The 27,754-nt window shown below is 46.7% G+C and overlaps 1 protein-coding gene and 1 long non-coding RNA gene across 3 annotated transcripts in view; one reads left to right on the top strand and one right to left on the bottom strand.

The window, feature by feature from the left end:
- Positions 1 to 281: 281 nt before the first annotated feature.
- Positions 282 to 27,754, top strand: part of MMP24 (matrix metallopeptidase 24) — a gene marked incomplete at its 5' end in the record, with an annotated part of 44,775 nt that continues 17,302 nt past the window's right edge. Inside the window, 4 exons of one of the 2 annotated variants that reach the window (XM_082359493.1) lie at positions 282 to 503; positions 19,610 to 19,758; positions 24,337 to 24,453; positions 26,129 to 26,433. In XM_082359493.1, coding sequence (XP_082215619.1) covers positions 282 to 503; positions 19,610 to 19,758; positions 24,337 to 24,453; positions 26,129 to 26,433 — 793 coding nt within the window. Of the gene's footprint in view, positions 504 to 7,312; positions 7,400 to 19,609; positions 19,759 to 24,336; positions 24,454 to 26,128; positions 26,434 to 27,754 lie in introns of those variants that run through there. The other variant, XM_082359494.1, reaches the window with a different exon arrangement.
- Positions 4,825 to 27,754, bottom strand: part of LOC309613077 — a 37,579-nt gene continuing 14,649 nt past the window's right edge. The window contains exon 2 of the long non-coding RNA XR_014235516.1: positions 4,825 to 10,580. This is a non-coding gene — a long non-coding RNA (uncharacterized lncRNA). The remainder of the gene's footprint in view (positions 10,581 to 27,754) is intronic.

Genomic DNA, 27,754 nt, shown 5'->3' with positions numbered 1-27,754 from the left:
CCAGTGTCTCCGGGCTGGCCCGGAGCCGCCGGCTCCGCGGGTCCCGCCTGGGTGCTGCCCCCGCGCCCCTGGCCGCCCCCCGCCGGGGCGCGGCGCGCGGAGGCGGGGGCGCGCGGGCTGCCGAGGCGGCGGCGGCGGCGGCGGCGAAGACAGGCGGGCCGGGCGCGTGTCCGCGGCGCGGTGACTCGGCGGCTCCGCAGCGGCTGCAGCGGGAGGACCCGGCCGGAGCCGCCGCCGCCGCCGCCGCCATCGCAGCCGGGCGGCCGGGCCCCGCCGCCGGGATGCCGAAGAGCCGGGGCGGCCGCGCCGCGCCGGGGCTGCCGCCGCCGCCGGGCCTGGCCCCGCGCTGGAGCCTCTGGCGGGCCCCGGAGCGGCTGCTGCTGCTGCTGCCCGCGCTCTGCTGCCTCCCGGGCGCCGCGCGGGCGGCGGCGGCGGCGGCGGCGGCGGGGGCCGGGGACCGGGCGGCGCGGGCGGCCGAGGCGGAGGCACCCTTCGCCGGGCAGGTGGGGCTGGCGCGCCGGGCCGGGGCGCGGGCTCGGGACCTCCGGGCAGGGCGGGGGGCGGCGCCGGGGCCGGGCCTGGGCCGGGCCGCGCCGGCCGCCCGGGGCGCGGAGGTGGCGCGCCGGGGGTCCGCGCCGGGGGTCCGGGCTAGCGGCCCAGGGCGGGGGCTGGGAAGGGCCGCGCCAGGCCTGCGGGGGCCCGGAGCCGCTTCAGCACCGCGGACAGCGGCAGCGGGCGGGGGCGGAGCGGGAGGGTCGGAACTGTGGCGGTGCGGCGTGTGGCCTGCCTGCCTATGTGTGAGGGAAGCCGTACAACGCCTGGGAGTAAATAGTAAGCGCAGCCAGTCTGTTGTGGTTTGGGAGAAGAACCCGAGGGTGTTCAAGCTGGAGACGAGAGGACAGGGCGGGGGGGAGCGGGGGGCGGGGAGGGCGGCGGGGGAACGGGGGAAGGACTCGATCACTGTCTTCGTATCTGAAGGGCTGTCACGTGGAGGAAGGACGGCCTTGCTCTGTGTGGCCCCGCAGGCCAGAACTAGGGCCAACGGGGGTGGGGGTAAGGGTCGCAAGAAGGCGAATTTCGCTCAACATGAGAAGAAGTTTGTAACAATCGGAGCTGCTCAATCAGCTCGGGAGGCAGTGAGCTGCTCATCGCAGAGATGTGCAAGCAAAAGCTCCAGGAGGGGACTGGATGGATGCATGCATAATACCTGCCTGGATACAAGCATAATAATAACAATAATGCCAGCTAGCATCGACTGAGCACTCACTACGTGCCAGGCCTGGTGCTGAGTTTTATGTGAATTATCGCGTTTAATCCTCGTAACTACGCTGCGAGATAATTGTAATTATTTTCCTCATTTTACAGATGAGGATACAGACTCAGAGAACTAAGTAACTTGCCCAAGATCACACAGCTAGTGAGTAATGGAGTTGGGATTCTAACCTAGGCAGGCTGACTCTAGTCTCCACATATTTAACCATGATACTATCCTATGTCACACAAGGGGGGCGGGGGGCAGTTGGACTAGGTAATATCTCTGGTCTCTTCCAACCTACAGGTCTGCAATTCTGATAAGTGACGTTGAGACAGTGTTGTTGTTGTTGTTGTTTTTTGCTGAGGAATATCAGAGTGATCGCCTCACTTATCGTAAGAGATGGAGTGTGATTGTTGAAGCAGTCTATTTGTTCAGAAGAATCTGCCAGAACAGGAATTCTTAATTGGGCATGGGACTCAGGGAGTCTGAAATCTTGTGTAAAATTGTGTTTGTATGTGCAAATGGGTTTTTCTTGGAGAGAATCCCTAGATTTCTTCAGACTCTCAAAGGGGTACATGATCGCCCGCAAATTAGGGTGTGTAGAAAGTCTCTAGTCCTGCTGGTAGTTTTCTTCCAAATGCCTTATAATTGCTGTTGACTTTTAGTGAAAACTTTCCCTAGCTTGTTTGTGTTTTCAGCTTTATTTCATCTCAAAGTAATGCATTTCATGAGTTTACACCCTATAAAAAGTAGGATTCCTTTAGTCTTCCTGAGTGCACAGGGTGAGGCGGAAAGACCCTAGCCTGGGATTTAGGAGGCCTGGGCTTCTAATCCTACCTTGGCTCCTGGTGGCTTCTGTGACCTTGGGCTATTTCCTTGCCCTCTCTAAGCCTGAATTTTACCATCTCTAATACAAAGAGATAGGGCTGAATGATCTCAACTCTGAAACCCTTTTATTCCTATGATATTTCAAGCATTAAGAGGAGGCTTTTTGGTTGAATATGTTAGGATTGGAGAGAAGGTAATGCTACCCACTCCTTATCTTTATCAGTTTTATAGGCTTTGATTATTCCACCTCTCTTAGCCTTTGTCTTTTCATACTTGTTTCCCCCTTATAATAGGCCACCTCTAGAATAGTCACATTCATCCTCACAAATCATTTTAATTACCCTTTTCTATATATCCTTGGGCCCTAACTTTCAATGGATGTCAACCTGACCATTCTCCCCAAATATGGGACCTTGTCATCTTACACAAAGGAGAATGATTTCCTCTTTGATTTTTAGGTCCCTTCCTGCTTCTGCCTATCTCTTTGTCAGGCTTCCTGATCCCAACACATTAGGACACTGCCTTTAGGAAACAATCCGCAGTAGCTCCCCAATCCCTTTCCTGGGTCAAAACTGATAGCCTGGAACACAACACCCTATCTGTGCATTATTCTTACCAGAGTACATTGTTACCTTACATTTCCCACGTTGACATTTATCTGCCATTTTGTATCCCACTCAGTACCTTCCTTTAGCTCTCTCTTTCTCTCTCCTTTGGCAGAGCATGTCCCTACCTGAAAGGGCTTAATATGACCTGCAGTCCTGAAATTTTCACTTTGCTCTACTTCTTCTGAATCACTGATAAAAAATTTAAATCAGACAGGTCCCAGCATGGTCTCTTGGGGCCCCCTGCATTCTTAATCTCCTTTCATTTAGAGATGTGACCAGCTCCATCTATTTATTTATTTCCACCTATTTATTTATTGCCTTCTATTGTTTACTTCCTTCTACCGTTTTCTATCTCTGAGTTCTCAGGCCCTCATCACCCTCAATTCCATGGTGTCTCCATTTTCCATTTCTAATATATTGTCCAAAACTTTCTGAAAGATAATTATATCCACTCCTTCTGTGAACAATTTGCACACTATTATCCCCTCATTGAATCCTAGTGGATCACGTGGTTGAAACCTTATAGAAATATTGCTGCTTTTCAGCGAGAAGATAACGTTGCTTAGTCCTCTCTCTGTCTTTTAAGGCCTCTGCAGTCTGACTCCACCCTACCGCCTCACTAGAAGCTGCCTTTCCCCCTGCTCATCCATACACATCCTTACTCCAGACAAGCTTGTTTCTCCTTTATCCTAAGATAAGCTCCCCATGTTTCCCTGGACATTTACACATGCTGTACCTCCCCCCATCCATCTGCCTCCTTTCTTAAAGTTCCAGCTCAAGCCCTGCCTCTATAGGAAACTCCCTGACTTCTCTAGGCATTTATTTCTCTCTTCTCAGAGGAGCACTTTGAGGCAGCTCCAGCCAGTTTGTCATTTAATTTTTTTTTTTAATACTTAAACATTATTTTCGGGAAAAGGGTTGTGGTTCTTAGGCAGGGCCTTCCCCAACCAAAGTGCTTTATGTTTTTAGATCCAGCACAATCCTCAACTCTCAATGCTCATTGTTAATTACTCAGAAAGCATCCAATGATTCTTCTCTTCATCCTTTAGGCCAAAAAGTTACATGCATCTGAAATAGACACTCATGGGCATGTGGTCTTAAGGTGCCTTCTAAAACCCTTCTTAGGAATAAAACTCATTGCCTACCTGTACTTCCTTTAATGAAAATAGAGGCTATTCTGCTTGTCAGTGGTTCCACAATGACACCCTTGAGTTCTTTCATAACTCTTTAGGTAGGCTGTCATCAAATGGTAGTGATATACAATAGAGAGGAATTGAGAGGTGGTCATGATCTTAGAGATCCCTAAGTAAGCACACTTAACAAGATACTTAACAGATACTTCGTAAATTGCCATAAGTGAGTTGCCCAAGGTCACTAAGCCTGATAGTAGGTGATTCAGAACTAGAACTTTTCCCTGGCTTCCTGACTTATTAGTTGAAAGCGTTTTCACTATCTTTGGCTTTGATTTCATATTTCTGAACTTTTGTTACCAAAAGACAAAGCCAAAAAAAAATTCGTTCAATCTGTTTTCTCCTTTGCTTTCTTGAGTCTTTCTTTTGTATTTTGCACATTGAGGGGTCCCACTGATTCTCTAATTGGCTTCCTGTGTTTGGTTTATTTAAAGCATCTCTTTCTCTTATTATTAGCTGAGTAGAATGCCCCATACATAGATTTTTGGCCCTCCTAACTTCCAATTTGATTCTGAGGAAGGTCAGTATAGGCAGAAAGAGACAAGCCAATCAGCACAGGACACATGAGTGACAGAGTGTGACTCCAGGACCCAGGGCTTAATGGATTCCTGCTCTGTAGACTGGTTTTGAGGGGTCTGCTCTGGGCAGATGGCAAAAGTTCCTCAGTTTGCACCTGTAGTCAAGGATAGTTAGAGCCCTAAATGAGTTTAGGGGTGGGGTAGGCCTAGTAGGAAGCACTAACAGACTCCCAAGCCAAAAATGTATTTCAATGTGATCATGGCCTCCAATATATCTTCATTCTTGTCTGAAAAAAAATTCTCACTGTTAGGAAGTTCTTCCTTTTACCTAACCTGAGTCTACTCTGCTGCATTTTTAAATCATTTTCTCTTATTACTACTATGGTTTTTCCTATCACATTAATAGCCTCATATCTGTAAAGCACTTTGCATTTTCCAGATGCTTTTATGTGCCTGGCCCCACTTGATCCTGGCAACAACACCATGAGGTGGACTAGGAAGATATTGACCTCATTTTAATAGAGGAGGAAACGGAGACTCAGAGAGATGATGTGGCTTGTCCACGCATTGTCCAGAGACCCATATGGAGCTAATAAACAGTAAAGCAAGGACCAGAAGCTAGGTTCTCTGTCCTAGATCTGAGGTTTTCTCTATATATGAAACTATCCTATTCTGGATTATTATAATAGCCTTTTAGCTAATCTCCTCCACTTTCAGGTATATCCCACTCCAGTCGTTGAAAGAGGTAGTTTTAGAGCAAATAAATGTAAATTATAATTGTACCAGAGAGATTAATCTTAGAGATTAAACCTAGCCTTATGATATGGTATAGTTTAGACTCAAAATCAGAGGACGCAGTTCTTAATAGACTGCAGCCAATGACTCCTCAGGACCTAGCACAGTGCCTGGCACATTCTAGATACTTGATAAATATTTTAAAATTGATTGTATTATCTGTGTCCCCCACCAACTTCTTTCATAGTGCTTGGTATGCAAAAGTCCGTACCTTTTTTGAAGAAAAATCAATGTATGCTAGAGGTTTAAAGTTCTGGGGAAGCACCAAAGGGGGAGGAGATGGGGTTGGGGAAGTTAGGGAATGTTCTAGGAAGAAGGTTGGTATCGAAGATGAACCTTTGAGGGAGGAAACGGACAAAGAACGTTGAGTGGGGCAGTCCAGAGAGAAGGAAAACATTAACCAAGGATCCACACATGTGCAGGGCGTATTTAGGAAATGGTAGAGGATTTGATGTGCCTGAGGCCTTGAATTATTGTTATTTCCAGTAAGAGTGTTTGAGAAGAGGCTGGAAAGGGAGGCTGAGAGCAGACTGTGAAATTGGCTTTTGTCCAAAGACTGAGAGGAGTCATGAAAGGTTTCTGAGCAGAGAAGTGACCTGCTCAGATTCTCAGAGCCTTGTTGAGGGGATGGAGGCACCGAGGCCTGTTCTGAGTTGTCCTGGGAGCTGGCTGCTGCCCCGGGCGCTTTTAGCTTTCTTCGCACAACTCAGGTCTGTATACCTGTTCTAGTGTGTGGATCAAAGTTGTGCACCCCAGCTCTGGCCCTCCCCAGCTGAGAAATTCTGAAACAAATCATTTGGTTTCACTGGCCCTCAGGATCAATTTCCTTCAAGTCCTTCCCTGATTTTTCTTCATCATTACTCCATGCATTCATTTTAAAGGGCAACTTGGAACTAGGCTTTGATGATCTATAGGATAACAGCAAAGCCACATTTATAAAAGATAATATTTTCTCAAAAATCAGAAACGTTGTTATAACAAAGTAGGTAGAGAAAAGCAAGGCATAGTTATTAACAACTCTGTTAGCAATAATTTTTAAAATTTATTTATTTTTTTTGCTACACCGGGTCTTAGTTGCAGCACGTGGGATCTGTAGTTGTGGCACATGGGATGTTTGTTGCAGCACGCGGACTCTCGGTTGCGGCATGCATGCAGGACCTAATTCCCCAACGAGGGATGGAACCTGGGCCCCCTGCACTGGGAGCGCAGTCTTACCCACTGGACCACCAGGGAGGTCCCAGCAACAATAATTTCAAAACTCACTTCTGTACCACAAACACTCACATGCACACCATTCTCTGTGCCCCAAAAGCACTGGGCCAGAAAGAGCCCTCCTTCAGCTGGTCTTCCTCTCACCTGCCTCAGTAGAATCAACCACCAGCCCAGCACTTCCACCTCCTGAACAGATCTTCCCTGTGGCCGCTTCTCTCCACCACTGTTGCCTCTACTTTAGTCTAAACTTCCATCCTGTCTCACCTGGATTCCAGAAACTTCCCACCTGATCCGCCTCTCTTGCCTGCCTCTAATCCTTCTTCCCACGGCAGCCAGAGTGACCTTTTAAAAATAAATCTAGGTGCTCTGTGACGACCTAGATGGGTGGGATGGGGGGGCGGTGGGAGGGAGGTCCAAGAGGGAGGGGATGTGTGTATGCGTATGGCTGATTCACTTCACTGTGTGGCAGAAACTAACACAACATTGTAAGGCAATTTTACTCCAGTAAAAAATAAATAAATAAATAAATTTAAATAAATAAATAAATCTACGCAGGGGCCAGTTATATCTGAAGCAAATATGGCAAAAGCCAAGATTTAACAAAGCCGGTTGGTGATTATCCAAGGGTTTTTTAAAAATTATTTTTATGCCTTTCTGAATGCTTATAATATTTAATTTTTTTAATTTTTAAACAAAAAAATCTGGTTTGTGACTCCCACTCTCACCTTGCTTAAAATGGCTTTTAAGGTAAAGGCTAAACTAATATTACAATACTATGGCCACTTCTCAATTTTTATTACGGAAAAATTTCAAACACACACAAAAGTAGAACAAATAGTGTCGTAAGCCCCTTGTACCCAGCACCCCCTCAGGTTGCTTAATCAGGCCTCTGAGCCCCTGCATCACCGAGTCCTCCCCACCTCTCTGCTCCCTTTTATACCAGCTTCTCAGTCAACTCCAGCTGCCCTGGCCTTCTTTCTCTTTTCCTAATAGGTAGGCTCCTTCCCATCTCAGGAATTCAATAAGCTCTCCTTTTCCTGGGGCACTCATTATTTGACCTTCACCTTCACCTCTTCTGCTCATACACAGGTCTCAGCTGAGATGTCACATCCTCTGGGAGGCCATCCCTGACGTCACAGCCTAGAGCTCCTATCACACACTTTCTTTCCCAGCACCTTCTCCTTTTCCTTCACTTATCACCGTTGGAATGAAACATTTCGTCTTTCCATGTTTCCCTCCCCCTCCAGGCTGTAAGCTCCAAGAGGAAGAGTTCAGTAGGAGTGACAGGCATGGAAACCACTATTGATAATGTACTATGAAAGATGCTGTAAGTAAGGGGTGCATATGGGAGCACAGAGGAAGTCCATTTAACCTTGGATAGTCCTCCCAGGTGAGGTGACATTCAAGTTGCATTTCAAAGGAAATTTATCTATTAGTTCATCCGGGAGAGGCCAGTATCCACGTGGGAAAAGCCTTCTAGGGAGAGGGAATGAAAAAAGGCAGAGAGGAAGGAACTTGCAGGATGTGTTCAGGCAACACAAGTAGATCAGTAGCTAGAGGAGGGGGCACTTGGGGTAGGGAATAGAAGGGTGGGGCATACAAGTCAGAGGGTAAGGCTAGAAAGGTGCATTGGCATCAGACTGTGAGGCTTGCTGAGTGCCATGCTGAGGAGCTTAGACTTTAAGACTGGCCGTGAGGATCAGCTCCACACTCAATCCAATTAAGCTAAAGTAATAGAACTTTATATAATTACTTAGAGGTTATCTACTTCAGCTATCTGCCTATTTCAGTTGAGAAACTAAGGCCTGACCACGGTCTTTGTCTTCCTTCTTCCCTTTTCTAAACTCATCAATAAGTTAAGCCCCATCGGACAGAAGATGATGGCAGATTTGCAGGAAGGCACTGGAAAGGGCAAGGAAGACTAAGGCGCCTTGCTTCTCAGAGAGTGAATGTGCACATGGCTACCCTCCTGGCCTTAGGAGGAAGCCTCCCCAGAATTGGGAAACTCAGACATCCCAGTGTCTGGCTGATCCAAAACCCGAAATGTGCCACCTCCCTGGGCATGGTGATTGTCTGGCTTGTGGTGGCCTCCTGGGAGTGGGCCAAGGACACTGTGCAGAGCGCCAGGGAATTCCCGCTGGTGCACTTTCCACCCACTCGAGAGATGGTGGCAGCCAAGAGGCAATGCCGTGCCATTAAGGTGTTTGTCAAGAAGCTAAGTTGGGCTTTGTGGGCGATCCTGAGGGCCCTTTTTAGACTGGCTGTGAGTGGGAAAAGAAGAAAATTTTTAAAAGACACAGCCTTTGGAGGCAAACCAGAGCTAGCATGGAGGGTGTAGCATGGCAGAGAGAACCATCCCTGGGAGGCAGGGGCACTAGCCTCCATTTTCAGCTCCTCCACCAACTTGCTCTGTGACCTTGGATAAGTCATTTCTCCCTGAGTTTTATTTTTCTCTTCTGCAAATTAAGCGTGTTAAATCAGATGATCCCTAAGTATTCGTTGATGAGTGCATTTTCTAGATACCTCCATGGTTAGGCCTTCACGTTTGAAGTTTTAAAAAATTAGTTATAACTCAGGTGGGTTCAGCGGCAAGGCTGGGACCTGAGTTCTGTGGGTGGAGGAGGAAGCGGATTTTGGTGGCACAGGAGTTGGAGGGAACTGCCACAGTGACAAGGCTGGTCTCTGAGGAGTCACCGAAGGACACAGTGATTCGGTCCAGCAGTAATGACCAAAGGTGGTGGTCCACGTACTGCTGAAGAGTGTGGGAGAAAAATACAGACAATAACATTGTGAGAAAGCTTACTATGTGCCAGGATCTGCTAAATGCTTTACATTCATCTATTAGCTTCTTACTGCTACTGAAACAAATTACCACAAGCTTTGGGGCCTATAACAATACAAATTTGTTTTCTTACAGTTCTGAAATTTATTAGTTCTTATTTAATATTATCTTATAGTCTGAAGCTTGAAATGGGACTAAAGGGACTAAAATCAAGGTGTCAGCAGGGCTGCATTATTTCTTGAGGCTGCAGGGGAGAATTCGTACCTTGCCTTTTCCAGCTTCTAGAAGCCACCCGCATTCCTTGGCTTGTGGTCCCCTTTCGACAATGGCATGATATCTGCTTCTGTCTTGACGTCTCCATCTCTGACGCTGATGTCCTGCCTCCCTCTTATAAGGACCGTTGTGATTACACTGAGCCCACCTGGATGATCCAGGCTAATCTCCCCACCTGAAGATACTTAACTTAATCATACCTGTAAAGTCTCCTTTGCCATGTAAGGCAACATAGCAGGTTTTGGGAATTAGGATGTGGACATCTTTGAAGGGCCATGATTTTAGCTATTACTGAATCTTACTGAATCATCATCTTACTGAATCCTCCTAACAACCCTTCTTTTAATATCCTCTATGTAACGGGTGAATAAAAATGATGGCTTAAAGAAGTTAGGTCATTTGCCCAAGGACACTCAGCTGGAAGGAGCGGAGTTAAGTAATATTTGGCATGTGGTGGCATCTTGGTCCCAAGTGACCTGTCTTTTCAGATACAACCTCACTCAGCTCCCGGGTGTGTAGGGACTAGAGTCTCACTCTCTGGAGGACACTGAGAACCAGGCAGGGAACCTGAGGTCCTGAGAAGCAGATTAGCGTCCTTACAATCTCTGTTTAGGACCTGAGTGCCAGCCAGGGAAACTGATGCCAAAACCCACTTGTAAGGGCTGGCCGAGGAGACAGGCGGGTGAAGGACCCAGGGATGAGAGCAGAGCCGAGGCACAGAGGGCAGGGGCTGGATCTTGAGCCAACTTTAATAGAAGGCTTTCCTAAATGGCAACATGCTTCCTGTCCTAGCAAATCAGAGGTGATACTGAACGTAACATGCCCATTCTTCATGGCACAGGGTCATCACCCCCAGCCGTCCTTACTGCGGTTCTCAAACTTTAGTAGGCAACAGAATCACTTTAGGTGCTCTCTTTTTAAAAACGCAGATTCCCAGTTCCCAGCCTCAGAGGGTCTGATTTTGTAGGTCTAAATTCACGTTTGGGAATACGTACTTATAACAAGTTCATTGGATGATGTGACGCTGACAGCCCATGATGCACAAGGACTGCCCAGTGAGAAACACAGCCTCAGTGTTTGGGGCTGCAGTGCAGTGAGGGCTTTAGAGTTGTTTGTCACCTATCAGGACAATAACAGCCATTATTGTTGCTATCTTTTACTGAGCACTCAATACCACATATTATGTTATTTAATCTTTACAACCACTCCATGGGGCACATGCTAAGGACATTATGCAGATGGAGCTTGATGTGAACAGTAGCGAGGCTGAATAATTTGCTGAGGTTGTGTAACAAGTAAATGGGAGAGTTAGGATTTGAGCCCAGCACGGTGTGTCTCCAGAGCGTGTACTCTTAACCATACCCTAAATGTCCTCTCAAGCTGCCTCGCTCCTCACCGCTCTCCACACCTCACTACCATTCATGTCCACCTGCTCAGATAAGGAAACCAGCTCTCCTTCTGAGCCCCATCCTAGGAGGCTATTGACTGAATGCCTAGTGCTTTCCCTAAATGCCTAGTGCAGAATTTAGGGTTGAAAGGACCCTTAGAGAATATTCAAGGCAGCCCTATATGGGAATCCCTTTATAATAGTGGTTCTCAACATGGGACAATTTTGCCCACCGTCGAGGGAACTCTTTGGCCAATGGAGACATTTCTGGTTGTCACAGCTGAGGGGGTGGTGCTGTTGGCATCTTGTTGTAGAAGCCAGGGTTGCTGCTAAATGTCCTACGATGCACCAGACAGCCCTCCTACAACAGAATTATCTGGCCCAAAATACCAGTAGTGCCGGGGTTAAGAAACTCTGTTCTATAACAAATTTTGACCAGCAATCACTCATCCTCTCCCTGAGCACTTCAACTTGTTTTATTCAATAAAGAGGTATCTATGCTGGCCCCGTGCTAGGTGTGGGGATACAACAGTGAAGAAGACAAGACTATGGGCCCCGCCCTCGGCATTGTGTAGTCAAGGAGAGGAGACAAGCAACTCCATTGCAACACTGTGTGATAAGAATTGTGATAAGGAGAAGGATGGGTACTGACCAGGGATGTAGAAGGAACTCCTGAGTTAAGGGGTCAAGGAAGGCTTCCCCAGAGAAAGAGAGAGGAGCGTGATCTAGACAGAAGGAACTATGTATGTCAGGGTCTGGAAGAATTAGAACACACTAGAACACAGAGTGCTAGGTGGGGAGTGGTAAAAGAGGCTGCAGAGGTAGTCAGGGACCATATCATGAAGCCTCTTGGTTTTTTTAAAACCACTTTATTGAGGTATAATTGACATACAAAAAGCTTCACATATTTACTGCATACAACTTAATGAGTTTGGAGCTAAGTATACACCTGTGAAACCATCACCACAATCTATGCCATAAACAAATCCATCCCCTCCAAAAGTTTCCTCCTGCCCTCTGTATTTCTACCATCATCATCATTATCACCACCACCATCATCATCACCTTGTGCTAAGAACTTAAGGTCTGCCCTTTTAGCAAATGTTTTAAGTGTATAATACAGTATTGTTGACTATGGGCACTATGCTGTACAGTAGCTCTTCGGGACTTATTAATCTTGTGTAACTGAAATTTTGTACCCTTTGACTAATACCTCCCGTTTCCCCCTCCCTCAAAAGCTCTTGATGGGAAGACTTTGAAGCTGCCTCAGGGTATTCACACTTTCTGTTCCCTCTTCCTGGAACTCCCTCGCCTCCTTCAGGTCTCTTGCTCAGATGTGACTTCCTCAGAGACGTCCCCCGACCATTCTTAATACAAAAGTCCCATCACTCTCCATCTCCTTACCCTACTTTATTTTCATAGCACTTATTGCAACATGGTTCATCCACTAGACTGTAGCTAGAAAGTAAGGAGAGTGTTTTTGTTCGATGTTCTATCCCAGAGCCTAGCCCACAGTGCCTGGACATCGTAGTAGGTCCTCAATAAATACGTATTGAATGAATAGACAGAAACAGATTCGATGTTTAGGAGGTAGAGCCAATAGTTCTTTGGTAAAAGACAATGTGGATGAAGGAGAGCGGGGAGACATGTGTCATATGAAGTTTCTGGTTTGATAACTGGGTGGGGGGCGGTGCCGAAGCCTGGCGTAGGAATCACAGCAGAAGGGTATTGAGCTCACGGTGATCTGAGATAAGGTACAGAAAGGAGTGTGAGCTATAGAAAGTCCTGCGAGGGGAAAGGGATGCCTGTCCAGTGGTCTGACAGTGTGAAATGCCTGGTTTCAGAGACAACTGGGTTTGAATCCTGCTACTTATTAGCTTTGTGGCTCTGGATGATTATTTAACCTCTCTGAACCTCAGTTTCTTCATCTGCAAATTGGGATCATAATTCCTACCTTGTGGGGTCGTTGTAGTCTAGACTGCCTGGCACAGTGCCAGGTATGTAGTAGGAGTTCTAATAATAGTAGCTATATCCTTGTTACTATAATTAGAACATCTCTGTTAAAAAGTTGTTTATCTGAGTGAGTCAAGATCTATGTCCTGTGATCTCCTGTGCTGGTCTTAGCTTGGCTGTCTGCCAACCAGAATAAATCTTCATCCATAGCCCTTTGGCTTTTTGAAGACAGTCATGTCCCCTGCAGTCCTCCCTTCTCCAGCCTAAACATCCATCATCTTTCCTCGTGGGCTATGGTTCCTACGAATGACTCCCTCACTCTCCTGGCCACTCTCCCTTAGTCATGCTCTAGCTTGTCGCTGTCCCTCTAGAACTGGACTTGGACTTCCCATGCATGTTGAGGTCGATGCCTTGTTCCTGTTACTCACATTGTCACCCTAGATTATGACCTCAGCTGCCCAAACTCTTTGATCAAGATCTTTGATTCTTTCTTTCTCATTCCAGCCCATGCTTCCAAATTTAACACCTTCCTGCCTGTCCCTTCTTTGTAGACTTCGCCTCTGGCCTTTCTGACGTTACCTTCAGACCCACTGGATTCCTGACCAAACACCAGATCCTAATCATTCCCCTGCTCCTTCTCCAGGCCTGTACAGTCTGGTTTGGGCTCACACCCAACCAGATGCAATGCTCCTGAACACCCCCAGGAGACGCTGTTTTGACCGATCCATCTCTCTCCTCCCCCATGGCCATCTCTGTTTTCCAAGAGCAAACAGCAGCACACCAGTTGATCTGCTACTTGCCGCCTCCATTGACACTTCTAATCTCACCACCGCCTCTGCTGTCTGCCGCTCTCTTCCCTCTTCGGGCCACTTTTTTTCTCCTTGTTATTCTCCGCTCTCTCCTTTGCCTGCCACTGCAGCTAAACGTCTCAGCTTCGGCTTCTCGGGAATCAAAATCCCGCCTTCTGGCCAGCGGACCAATCACGCGGTGTTGTTGGTAATCTCTCCATCTTCGGTTCAGCCCAGCTATTTTGGTCCCTGCTCGCACTCTGAGACCTTTCTCACTTTCCTCTGGGTTTACACCTTTTTCAGCACTTAAAGGGTGACAGACATCTTAGAGTTGGTTAACTGAGCTGTAAAGGTTAGAATTCTCACACGGCTGGTGATTGATTAATGGATCCAGGTGTAAAAAGATGAAAGGTAGGTCATTCTGTTTAAAACTGAATGGGGCTTTTTTTTCCTTTAGTGGATTTTATCTTTTTTCAAATGGGACAATGGAGCCTCTTGCCTCATCAGGCAAAGAAGTCAAACCACAAAAGACTGAATTTCAGCAAACGGTTTTTTCAGTCCCTAATAGATACCAAGGATTGTGTTTGGTGCTTTCATGTGTATTACTCATTAAACCTTCCCAAGATGAAATCCCTTCGTTGGTACCCAGACAGTACGTCCTAGACCAACTGTTTGTTCACTCATTCATTCCTTCCTTCACTCACTCATTCATTCAGTGATTATTTATTATGCCAGGCACTGTGCTAAGTACTGTAGCAGATATAAAAATAAATATGACAGTCTCTGCTCCTTGGGAACTCAATCTAGTGGGGAAAACATATCAACCAACAGGTGTGATACACCGTGGTAGTTACGTTTAGAGCAACGTTTAGAGAAGTAAGCACTGCAGGAGTAAAGAGGGTGCCCCCTAGCTCTGCCAGGGAGAGTTAAGGAAGGTTTTCCAAAGGAGGTGACATTTCAGCTAGATTTTGAAGGACGAGTTTGCTAACATGCATAAAGAGAATGGGCTCTGTTGGCAGCAGGAACAGCCTGGAAGTGTGAAAGGGCAGGGAATGTTCTGGACTTGGGACGACTGGAGTGTAGAAGACTTCCTTCAACATCAGGAGCTTCTGCTCAGAGAAGTCAGAGGATTGCCTGGGTCACAGAGCAGGTGAATGGCAGAGACAGGGTTAAACAGCAGAAGTTGGAACTGTCTGGTCCCTAATGCATAGTCCTTAGCCTCCCACCCTGTAACACACACACACACACACACACACACGCACTCACACACAGGTGAGGTCCAGTCTCAATGCCCTGTTCCCTGGCTTAGAGCTGTCATTTGACCAGCTCCTCCCCCTCCCATTTCCCCTCTTAGGGGTCTGCCCCTGAGCTCCCAGTGAACTTGGGAGGGAAGCAGAACCCAGAGAAGGCTGATCCACTCCAGTGTTTGGCCCTGAACTAGACACTTGCCTAAGACCTGAGTCCTTAGATCCTAACTCCTGACACTGCTGAGAACTTCGTAATGGATCCTGATTGGCTTTGAGATGCTCCTTGCTTGAGTATCCAAAAAAAGGATCTGGGTAAACCAGGTTGCCCTTTACAGAGGAAGAGCTATTTCCAATTCCCCAAAGCTTTAGAAGGCTGAAGAGAGTTTATGCCAAAAATTCCCTGTTCTCTATCTCCCACCATACCTAGTAATGAGGGCAGGAGGGAAGAAGATCCTTAAATTCCATACTAGCTTGGAGGTAGGTGCTCAAAAAATACTCGGTCGGTTGACTGGTTTGTCAGAATTATCTGTCGAAAGTTCCCAGCCATTTCCCAAATGCTGTAATTCATCCTAATTGGATTTTAAGAGAACTAACTGAGTCCACAGATAGGGAGGAATTGGATTTTAGTTTGTACCACACCTCTTTTTGGAAGGGTTTGAGGCAGTTTACAGAGTGAAGCAATGTTTTTAAGTAAGATTTTTAAGGATGAAAAATAACTTGGTGGTTGGAAAGATGAAAAAAGTAATAGCTACTTCCAAGCATCACCGTGTTCAACACTTATGCTATGAATTTGACTGAAAGATTTCTGGCAGAAAGGCCAAAAATGGAAAACCACTGGGTTACCCAGTGTGCATTTTCTGAAACCAGAAAGCATGCAGAATCTCCTGTAGGGAAACCATTTTCCTCAAGCTAAAGCTTGATAGAAAGTGATTTTGTTTGGTCCCAATAAAGCTGAGTGACAGGGCGAAGAGAGCAATTCAAGTCAGCTGTCATCTCTCTGCATGCAGTGTTCCCAGTGCTGTGTGAGAGACGGTCATGCCCATAGGTCACCCGAGAGCAGGTAGACTTGACTGTGACAGATGCAGTACCCTCCATAGACCCACGAGGACTGGCTCTTGGTCCAGGGGGAGGGCAGGATGACTAGATTTCAAAAGGCAGGGAAGGAGTCAAAGACCATGTTTTCCACGTTGATTTTACAGAAGGTAACAGAGACACCATCCAAAGGGATAACAAACGAATCACTTTTGAGTGCTTATATGTCAGGTACATTTGATCATTTCATCTTAACAGCAATCCTGTGGAGGAAGGTCATTGTTTACATTTTACAAAGAAGGAAACTGAAGCTCAGTTTGTCCAAAGTCACACAGCTGACAAGTGGTGAAGCCGGGATTCCATCTCAGGACTGTGTGCCTCTTTCCCACTATACCGCCCTGTTTATTCAACCCAACAATTCTTCATTGAAGTTTCCGTAAAGAAAGAACGGAATGTGGCATGCTGGCTGGGAGGGGCTGAGGAATACGGTGCAGGAACTTAATGCTTTGATGACATAACTGACCTGGGAATAGAAACTGGAGCTGGATGAATGGACAGGTAACTTGTCAGTTGCCCTATCATGTCCATTTCCAGATGTTTTACTTGAGCTTTTTGGCTGATCCGAGACCACAGTCAAGTCACAAGTGATTCTCTGTAAGTTGCCCACTTTGTGAACAGATAATTAATGGCAAATCATCTCTCCCCACTCCCCTCCTTTCCAATCCTCTCCACTCATCACCACACTCCTCTCCCGCCAGTTCCAGCCATTTTAAATACCGCTCAGAATGTGCCATGCATCCCAACACCTCCAGGCAATTGCACATGCTGTATCCTTCACGACTTAGCTCCACCTGGAAGCCTCCCCTGAGTTCCCCCTTGCTCCCCATCTCCACCCCTCCATGTGGATAAGACACCCCACCTTCGTTCTCCCATGGAACCCTCTACACACCTGATTTTTAGTGCTGTATTTTCATGGTGGGTTTACTTGTTGGTCTGTGAGCTCCTTATTCATCGTTGTATCCCCAGAGCCGTGCACAGTGCCTAGCAGGTAGTCAGTACCCAGTAATGTTTGTTGAATGGAGACAATGATCAGCTACTTTGTCAGGCACTTCCTGGGCACCGGATATAGAGAGATGAGTAAAACACAGACCCTTCCCTGGAGGAACTCAGAGTCTAATACATAAAGTAATGATTAGAGCCCAATATTGTAAGAGCTATACCATCTGTAATAGGGGATTTAGGGAGCACAGAAGAGGAAGAAAATAACAGGCTGGGGAGTGAGACAAGTCTTTCAGAGGGAGTAATTTATGGACTGAACTTTAAAATAATGAAAGATTTTTGCCAAACTTAGAAATATGCCAGGCATAGGGACTTCCCTGATGGTGCAGTGGTTAAGAATCCTCCTGCCAATGCAGGGGACACGGGTTCAAGCCCTGGTCCGGGAAGATCCCACATGCTGCAGAGCAACTAAGCCTGTGTGCCACAACTACTGAGCCCGTGCTCTAGAGCCTGAGAGCCACAACTACTGAGCCCACATGCCACAACTACTGAAGCCCACGTGCCTAGAGCCCATGCTCCACAAGAGAAGCCACTGCAATGAGAAGCACGTGCACTGCAATGAAGAGTAGCCCCCGCTTGCCGCAACTAGAGAAAGCCTGCGTGCAGCAACGAAGACCAAACACAGCCATAAATAAATAAATAAAGCATTTCTAAAAACTAAATTAAATGGTTACAATGGTCAATTTTAGAAAAAAAAAAAAGAAATATGCCAGGCAGATGGGGGAGACATACAAAGGCATGAAAGAGATTCAAAGTTTGGGAAAGTGCAAGAAGTATTGAAATCCTGTGCCAAAATTTAGAATGAAAAACAGGTTTTGGATCTCAAACATGAAAGAGGTAAGGTTGTCACTCTGTTGTGGATGTTTGAAGACTTTATTATTCTGACTATTTTGTTTTTGGGGTTTTTAAAAATATTTACTTATTTATGTATTTGGTTGGTTGAGTCTTAGTTGTGGCAGGCAGGCTCCTTAGTTGCGGCTCATGGGCTCCTTAGCTGCAGCAGGCAGACTCCTTAGTTGTGGCACGCAAACTCTTAGTTGTGGCATGCATGTGGGATCTATTTCCCAGACCAGGGATTGAACCCGGGCCCCCTGCATTGGGAGCACGGAGCCTTAACCACTGTGCCACCAGGGAAGTCCCATGACTCTTTTGTTTTTACTCAGTCACATGGATTTCATCACAAGGCAGTAAAGATGTGATAGCCACCTGGGACGAAATAAATAATAACTTATTTATAGTTTCTGGTCTGCCTCCTTCCCAAAATGGTTTGATTTGACTTGTAACAGATGCATCCACAATAAGACTGTTCATATAGAAACAAGAAACAAAACTATAGATGGGAAGGACATAATACAGCTTCCTAAGATCTTTTTGCTTCATTAGCTTACTTGGTGTTCAAGATAATCCTCTGAGGATGAGCAGCAGGTCCTGTGTGGTTTAGAGACCAGCGTGTAGGTGTGCTCCTTACAGGACATGCTTGCGGATTCCATAGATATGTGGATATTTTCCCCACTTTCCAATCGGTGCCACAGATATTTCCTGGTGCTGTGATTTCTTCTGATTTCTTGTTTCCATCCCTCGTGCTTGTTGGTGGAAATAATCATCTTTACTTTGCTGTCCTTCAGATTCATTGTTTGTTTGAGCTTCTTCATCCAAGCTACTTTCAGACTCTCTTGCCCTTTTAAAGTTTTTCTCCTTCTTTAAAAAAAGACTCCATGCATAAAACTTAGAAAAACACAGAAAAAAGTCCCCCAAGATACTATAACAAAGGATATTCAAATTAATTCTTTTTTCACCAAAAACAATTTTGACATTATTTTAGACTTCCAGAAAAGTTTTCAAGAATAGGACAAAGAATTCCTGAATACGTTTCACCCACATTCCCCAACTCTTAACATTTTACTACATTTGTTTTTTTTTTCTCCCTCTCTCTCCTCTCCCTCTCTTTCTCTCTATTTTTTCCCTGATTCTGTTGAAGAAAAAGTTGCAGACATTGTGCACCGTTATGTAAGCTGAAATACTTCAGCATGTATTCCCTAAAAACAAAGAATTCTCTTACATAACCATACTATTATTATGTTATGTGCGCCCTTCTAGGCTTTTTTCTATGCATATATTTGTGTACTCATATTTAAATTAAATAATACATTGTTTTGCTTATTTTGTTTATATTTATTTATAATGGCTTGCTCTTTTGGAGGGATTAGCAATAAAGACCGCAGATAATCTCATGCCTATTAATATTCTACAACATGATACTTCAGCAGACTCTGCCTTTGGACACAATGGGTTTCTGGGTGGCATAGCGTTTTATCAGGCCAGTCTGCTTCCGAGAACAAACTGTTCTGGTGCTCTTGCATGTCTAGTCATATGTCAGTGGAAACCATGACAGGGTAGAGAGGCAGGGTACTAGAGAGCCTGGAATGCAATTTAATCTTTATTCTGCAGCCAGTAGAGATCCAGTGAAAGCTTTATAGCAGAAGAGTCAGCCAACAAGAGCTGGGCTTTCTGGAGGTTAATTTGACAGTGTCTGCAGGAGGGAATGAAGGAGGCAGGAATCAAAGGCTGAGTCCATAAGTCCCTCCGGTAAAACGATCCCTGGTTTCAAGGGCAAATCTCCACCCAGGTAGAACAGAGCCTTCTCTCGCGTAATGCACCCTTTTCTTTTCACATGTCTTTCAGAACTGGTTAAAGTCATACGGCTATCTGCTGCCCTATGACTCACGGGCATCTGCGTTGCACTCAGGGAAGGCCTTACAGTCAGCAGTCGCCACTATGCAGCAGTTTTACGGGATCCCAGTCACCGGTGTGTTGGATCAGACAACAATCGAGTAAGATTTGCATAGGACATTGTGCCTTTGAACTTTCCAGACTTACATTTGGGTTCACATTTGTCATGGCCTCGTCTGTATACCATGCCCATCCTACCTTCTTATCTTTTACGCCTGCAGTGTCATCCTGGGAGGGAGTACCCCAAGGTGCCCTTTCCTATGTGAGCTGGGGATGTGCTCTGCCGTAAACTTGCTGTGTGACCTTGGACAAGACTCTTAACCCTTCTGGGCCTCAGTTTCCTTATCAGCACATTAAGGGGTTTGGTTATAGATGGTCTTAAATCTCCTCTGACCCTAATAACTTGTGGGTCTGTGAGTCATCCCTCTGGCATTCCTGAGATGTACACATCTCACTTGATACAGAGAACTCTAGAATAATAATGAGTTGGCAAGTCTTATTCCACTATTCCCATTTATCACGTATTTGCTGAATGCCTGCGTGTGCCAGGCACTGGGCTTGGTCCTTTGATCCCTGCCCTCCAGAGGCTCCCCATTTAGTGAAAGACACCATCATCTAGCTACACTGGTCTAGAACTCAGAAGGAAACACTGAGGTTCAGGGAGATACTTAGGAGGTAATGACAAGTAAACCAAGCTACAGGGATGGTTTTATACTCAGGGAGAGGATAAAGAGGAGGGAGAGAAGAGTGCTGGGGATGGAACTCACAAAACAAGCCAAGAAGAAGCAACCTGAGAGGTGAAGGAAGCCCAGGGCGGGGATGCCATGGCCGTGAAGGGGGATGGTCAGCAGGGTCGGCTGCCATGGTGGTCAAACAGGAGACTGAAAGGCGTCTGCTGAGTTTAGTAACAAAGAGGCTGGCCGTTGAAACCTCCGTGGAGTGGTGGCAGGAAAGTCAGATTGCGGTGGGGAGAAGGGGAGGTGAGGAGTGGAGATGACAAAGGTAGGGACAACTTTCAAGAAGCTGATCAGTGGGAGTTTCCTGGTGGCCTAATGGTTAGGATTCTGGGGAACCACTGCCGTGGCCGGGGTTCAATCCCTGGTCGGAGCTAGAGAGGGATGAATTTTTGTTTGTTTAAGATGGGAGAGAGTTGAGTATGTTATATATATTTTTAAGGAATAGCCATGAAAGTTATTAAAGCTGTTTAAGAAAAGCCGTAGCTGCTACGAAGGCACGACCAAGAGCTGGAGTGAGTTTCCCAAGCAGTGGGGGAGGGGCAGGAGCCCGAGCTCAGGTGGAAAGAAGGAGCGGGGCTGGGGGAGGATGCGGGGAAGTCAGTGGGTGGAGAACAGGAAATCTAGCTAATTGTGGATCCAGGATCAATCCACCCCTTGGGTGAGTCACTCCTTGAGATAAGCATCTCTCTGGGCCTCATCTTGTTCATTTACAGGGGGGTGGGTGGGGGAAGTGTTGGATTTTTGACTCTTAAATTCTGGATTCCATTATTCTAAGCTTTTAAAGTTTAGTGAGTCTGGGGTTTTTTGGTTTTGTTTTGTTTTGTTTTGTTTTGTTTTTTGGCTGTGTCAGGTCTTAGTTGCGGCATATGGGATTTTTCGTTGTGGTGCGTGGGCTCAGTAGTTGCGGTGCGTGAGCTTAGTTGCCCCGTGACATGTGGGGTCTTAGTTCCCCGACCAGGGATCGAACCCGCGTCCCCTGCATTGGAAGGCAGATTCTATTTTTTTTTTTAATTAATTAATTTATTTTGTGGCTGCATTGGGTCTTCGTTGTTGCTGTGCACGGGCTTTCTCTAGTTGTGGCGAGCGGGGGCTACCCTTCGTTGCGGTGTGTGGGCTTCTCATTGTGGTGGCTTCTCTTGTTGTGGAGCACGGGGTCTAGGCACGCGGGCTTCAGTAGTTGTGGCACACAGGCTCAGTAGTTGTGGCTCACAGGCTTAGTTGCTCCGCAGCATGTGGGATCTCCCCGGACCAGGGCTCGAATCCGTGTCCCTTGCATTGGCAGGCAGATTCTTAACCACTGTGCCACCAGGGAAGTCCGAGTCTGGGGTTTTATGATACTAAAATTCTGTGTGAACATTTTCTATTCCTCAGATTCTCTGATTGTGAGATTGTGAAATTCTGAGATAATACATTTGACCGCTCCTATGATGCTGTGAGTACAGTGGACTCCTTGGCCCCGTGGCCTCACGAGCCAGCTGGTCAAAAAGAGCCTGACCGCCTTTCAAAGCGGAGGTTATTTTGAGGGCTTTGTGCAGGCCTCATGGCAGCGCATCCCGGGGCAGGAGCACTGGTGTGTCTGCTGAGGCACCACCTGGCCTTGGGTTTCGCTCTGTTCCAGAAGCCGCAGGCCTGTTGGACAGGCTTCAGAGAGTGGCAGGTGGCAGCAAGAGAAGGAGGCAGAGGGAAAGATCTGAGGGAGGAAGATGGCATTCCCCACTTGCCGCTCTGCCCCCAGCTCTTTGTAGGAAGGCGGGGGAACGCTGTTTTGGAGGCTTGGGAAGGAGGAAGGTGCTCGCACTTAATCCCAGACCCTATGCGGAGGGTGATTGCGGGTAGAACTTGGAGACCTTAGTTTTGGCTCCAGCTCTGTGACCTTGGGCAATCGCTGCCTCTCTCTGGGCCTGTTTCCTCCCTGGGGGCCCTTCCAGGTCTAGTTCAGCCTCCTGGAGGTGCCTCCTGGGTCTCTTCCCAGGGACTGTCAGTGAAAGGAAGCTAGATTAGCACTTTAAAGTATTATTTTTGAGCGCCTACCTTGGGAAATGTCACACATTATTCACTCCTTCATTCATTCAACAAACATAACCCAAACTTCCTCTAACCCAAACTTGTGCTAAGCACAGAAAAGAAAAGCCCCAGATTTTGTTTCTCAAATTGCATTAATTAACGAAGTCCCAGTCCTGCCTCACAGCTTGCTATAGTTTGCAAGTTACTCGATTTATCTCTGTACCTTTTCCCTCGTCTGTAAAATTGGGATCAATCATTTCTGATTACCTCACAGAGTTGTTTTGAGAATCAAATTTATTTTTTTAAAAAAAGAAAGTGAACACTGTGAAAATTATAAATGTTTATACCAATGCATGTTATTGTTATTATTTTGTCTTTTGTTATTGATTTCCGAGTGTGGACATTCTAGGTGATGTAAAGCATACAAAATGAGTAAGACCTGGTTAAGTCCCTCAAGGGGCTTTTAATATTTGGTTAAAATAGTCTCTGTCTCCTTTTCTCTCTATTGCCAAAGGCAACTGCTTTCAACACCTGCAAATGAGGCCAGACTGTTTTTCCCCCAGCATCTCAATCTACAGTTCAGTGAGCTGGTCATTAGGGCAGCACAGAGACATGAAATGCAAGGATGGCCCTTCCAATCAGCCATGATCTTTTAAATCTCCTATCCTGGCCCCTATTTTATATGCCCAACGAAGTCCCAGGCTCACTGTTCCCTAATGCAACTTAACCTGACAACAAAGAGTTATCAGGATTTACTTAGTTCCAAGCACAGGGCTAGCTTCTAAGGACACGATGATGAATACAAAACAGTTCCTGTCCTCAAAGAATTTACTATTTACTAGAGACAACAGACGAATAGATTTCAGATCACAATACAGTGTAGTTAAGTGCTGCAGATAATTACACTCCAAGTCCTACAGTTGTTCAGCCACTTTTTGAACACCTGGAGTGAAAGAGAATTTACTGTCTTCCAAGCTATGCCTTTCTACCATGGGATAGTTCTCATTCATTCATTCAACAAGTCATTCTTGAACACCTTCTGAGTCAGGCACTGTGCTGGCACTGGGGATACAGGCAAGGTTCCTGTCCTTATGGAGTTAGAATCTGGTAAGAGAATCTGGTAAGAGCAGGATAAACAGACAGAGGTGGGATGGGGAGGGGGAGATTATTTTAGAGAGGGTGGCAGGGAAGTCCTCCTGGAAAGGGTGACATTTGAGCAGAGACCTTCATGAAGTAAGGGAACAAACCGTGTGAAGAAGAAGGGCATGGCAAGCAGAGGACACAGCAAATGCAAAACCCTGAAGTTGAATGATTTTAGCATGTTCAAGGCACAGCAGGGAGGCCACTGGAGCTGGAGCGGAGTGCCTGTGGGGAAGCAGGGGGTGCCGGTGTCGTCACACACGTAGGTGGGGGCTAGATCGCGGATCACGCAGGGGCTGTGGGCCAAGGTGAGGAGTTTGGGTTTTATTCTAGGTGATTGGGGAAATCATTGGAAGGTTTTAAAGCAGGGAGTGATGTGATCTAATTTCACTTACAGAGCATTTCCGTGCGCATTCCCTCCTTGGAGGCTCCCCACAAGCTAAGACCAGCGAGAACTAGAATTCTCATGTTGCTGATGAGGAAACTGAGGTTCACATTGACTCAGTCGCTCGCCCGGGCTCCTATGATTAGCGATGAAGCTGGAACTAGCAAGCCCGTGTCTTCTGACTCCCAGTCTCTTACGCAGCAGCGCTTCTTCATATTCAGTTAGGAGTGAATGAAGTGATGAATCGAGCAGTCGATCATGTTCCTTTCGGGGACCCCATCAGAGCCAGGGGACCAGAGTCTAGGTTGAGCGTGCACGTTGCCATTCAGCCTGGGACCAGGGAGCTGCAGTGCCTTCCTAGAGTGTCCAGGGACCACAGTGTTGGTGTGTTTGTGTGTCCTCTCTCTGCCCAGGTGGATGAAGAAACCCCGATGTGGTGTCCCTGATCACCCGCACTTGAGCCGAAGGCGGAGAAACAAGCGCTATGCCCTGACGGGACAGAAGTGGCGGCAGAAGCATATCACCTACAGGTGCCTCAACTCCCTCTCCTCCTCCTTGGCTTTGGCTCCACCCTCACTCTGATTTTTCCTGGCCTGAGTTTCTGAGGCTCACGCTGTAGGTGGGTCTGTGATCAGGGCCAGGCTCTGAGACCCCATGACTTTGTTCTCCTTGTAGCATCCAGAGGATGCTATGTCTCCAGCTTCAGGTTTATTTGGTCCTTTAGGGGCTCATGAGTTATGCTCTGTTCAGATTCCTAGAGTTTTTAGTTACGGAAAGTGGGGTATGTTCGGTAACTTTCACCTGGGATAAAGAACCATGGCTGAACTCATCCTCCCTACCACTGCTTGCCAAACCCCACTCCCTCTGATCTGAATCCCTTCCCCACTTAGCCTGATTGATGGACTTCAGCCAAGATTCCCAGCACAGAGTTCCAGTTGTTTCTTAAGGAGCATAAAAAGCTGGGAACTGAATTGCAACAGTTGTCATCCCTTGACTGTCTGGGCAAAGCAGGACCAGGCTCTAAGTCAGCCCAGTGACCAAGGGCAGGGATGATGGAACCCATCGCAGCAGATGCAGACATCAGGATTCAGATGGTGTGGGGTCAGGGCCAGGCATCGGGCAGGCTCAGCTGGGCCCTGTTTGGCACCTCTCACGTCGCTGATTCCATCTCAGGTGGATCCCTGGGTTCAGGAGTAGGATCTGAGACAGAGATCCTTTGGGTTGAGCTAAGGACTCTCCTGCTCACAAGCTGTAGAGACCAGAACAGGATTTTTTCAGAAATCTGACAAGAGGAGGAAACTTAAGAAGAATCTGGGTTAGTAACTGGATAGACTTAGAGTCTCCTGAAGAGTAGAGTTAGAAGTGGCTTCTAACCCAATTCTAACCTTAACTTCTATCACGCAACCTCTCTGGGCTTCAGTTTCCTTACCTGTAGAATGGGTGAATAGTCTTTGCCCCAGGTGTTCATGGGGCAGAGCAGCCAGAAGTGGTGATGCTCCATCGTGGAGAACCATGCAGTATGGATACAGTAACCTTACATAGTCAAACCTATAACTGATTCAATCACATGCCACCCTATACCAGCTTCTATGTAGACAAACAGTAGTAGTTGGTGCCAAAGATTTTTTTACAGGATATTTCACTTAAACTCTCCACTGTTTAAGTGGTTTTTTAAAAAAAAATTTATTTATTTAATTTATTTATTTGGTTGTGCTGGGTCTTAGCTGTGGCTCGCGGGCTCCTTAGTTGCGGCAGGCGGACTCCTTAGTTGTGGCATGTGAACTCTTAGTTGCGACATGTGGGATCTAGTTCCCTGACCAGGGATCAAACCCGGGCACCCTGCATTGGAAGCATGGAGTCTTAACCGCTGCACCACCAGGGAAGTCCCTGTTTAAGTGTTTTTATAAATTTTATAAATGTACCTTTTTATGTATTGGGAGAAAAACTTAAAATTTAGGAAATGCCATGCACAACTTAATTTTTTTTCTACAAATTCAACACAAACTTTTTCAGAGATCAAATATAAAAACACTAAGTAAAAGGCAGGGGTGGGGACCCAGAGCCCTGCCCACCCAACCTCTTCATCAAACCCTGAGGTACCTCAGCATAATTCTAGGCCCACATGGCCTCTGGTGTTCCTTTTAGCTCTGCTGGTCTCTGATTCTTGGTCTGTTCCTCCCTATCAATCCTCCCCTCTCTCACCAGCATTCACAACTACACCCCAAAGGTGGGTGAGTTAGACACGCGGAAAGCTATTCGCCAGGCTTTCGATGTGTGGCAGAAGGTGACCCCGCTGACCTTTGAAGAGGTGCCCTACCATGAAATCAAAAGTGACCGGAAGGAGGCCGACATCATGATCTTCTTTGCTTCTGGCTTCCATGGCGACAGCTCCCCGTTTGATGGCGAAGGGGGATTCCTGGCTCATGCCTACTTCCCTGGCCCAGGGATTGGTGGAGACACTCACTTTGATTCAGACGAGCCATGGACATTAGGAAATGCCAACCACGATGGTAAGGTCATGATGGGACAGGGGGTTACTTGGCTGTCAGGGAAAGAAGCCCTGAGGAAGAGCTTGGAGGATACCACAGTTGAGTTTCCTGGTTTCTAGAGCTTCTTGTCCAAGAACTAAGGCCCTAAGAGGGTGGGAACTGCGGTCTCTGATAATATTCAACAGTTGATCCATCAGGGCCAGGGCCAGGGAGATGGGTCAGCTCACTTAGTAAATGGTCTAATTGGATTGAGTTAGGAGGAAAGTTTAGGCCATGAATAAGACGATAAAGTAATGGATCAGAGGCTGGAGGAAACGGTTAAAAGGCTTAAAGCTGAAAGTGGTAGGCTCTGGCCTGACTGATGAGGGCTTCAAAGGCCATGCTGTGGGAAAACATGACAGACTTTCTCCCTTATGTCAACCTCACAAGTGAATAATAGGCCCCGTAATTACTCTAGCATCCTCTCTGCAGTCATCGTAACAATACTCCTCAGGTTGCAAGAGTTCCTCATCAGTACTTACTTGCAAGGCAACTGCTTAGTAAGTAGGCAACTGTACATCATTATGCCCTTTTTTAAGATGAAGAGTTTGAGGCTCAGATGGCATAGCTGGTAGGCAGCAGTGCCAGGGCTCAAACTATAGTTCAACCACTGGCCATGTGACGAGGGGTGCATCATTCACCCTCAGTCTCCTCATCTGTCAGATGAGGGGCTGGATTAGGTGACTTCTGAAGTCCCTTCCGACTCTAATGGAACATGATGCACGTGTTCGAACATTTAAAAAAGACACAGTCTCTGCCCTTTGGAAGTCCAGAGTCGCGTCAGGGAGACAGACGTATACATAAGTCACACTGTTGCAAGGCAGACTGTACTGAAGGACGCAGCAGAAGTACCAAGAAAATGCAGTAGGACTCTGGAGGAAAGAGGGACAGAGGATTCAATTCAATTCTATTTTAGATTATAATAGATTAGAATTAGTATGTTAATATTCTAAGGCCCATGTCAAGTGTTTTCCACATACTGTATAATATGTATATGTTATTATCATCCCCATTTTACAGATAGGTAAACTGAGGTGTAGAGAAACAGTAAGTAACCTACTAAGGTCCCACAGTTGGTGAATGGGGAAATACGTTTTCGAACCCGGACATGACGATTCCAGAGCCCATACTCTTTGCTACCATGCTGTTTCCATGGCTCTCCAACTGCAGGGCACACCAGAATCACCTAGAAACCTTTTTTAAGAATTCAGATTCCAGGCTCCAGGCCCCTAACCTCTTGCTATTCTGATTCTCTGGTTCTGGGTTCAGGCCTGGGAATCTGCACATGGTCTCATAAATTACC

The sequence above is a fragment of the Balaenoptera borealis genome (genome assembly GCF_965194805.1).
Source record: "Balaenoptera borealis genome assembly, chromosome: 16".
Taxonomy (NCBI): domain Eukaryota; kingdom Metazoa; phylum Chordata; class Mammalia; order Artiodactyla; family Balaenopteridae; genus Balaenoptera; species Balaenoptera borealis.
The sequence above is the reverse complement of the archived record's forward strand: the minus strand, read 5'-3'. Positions and strand labels throughout refer to the sequence as shown.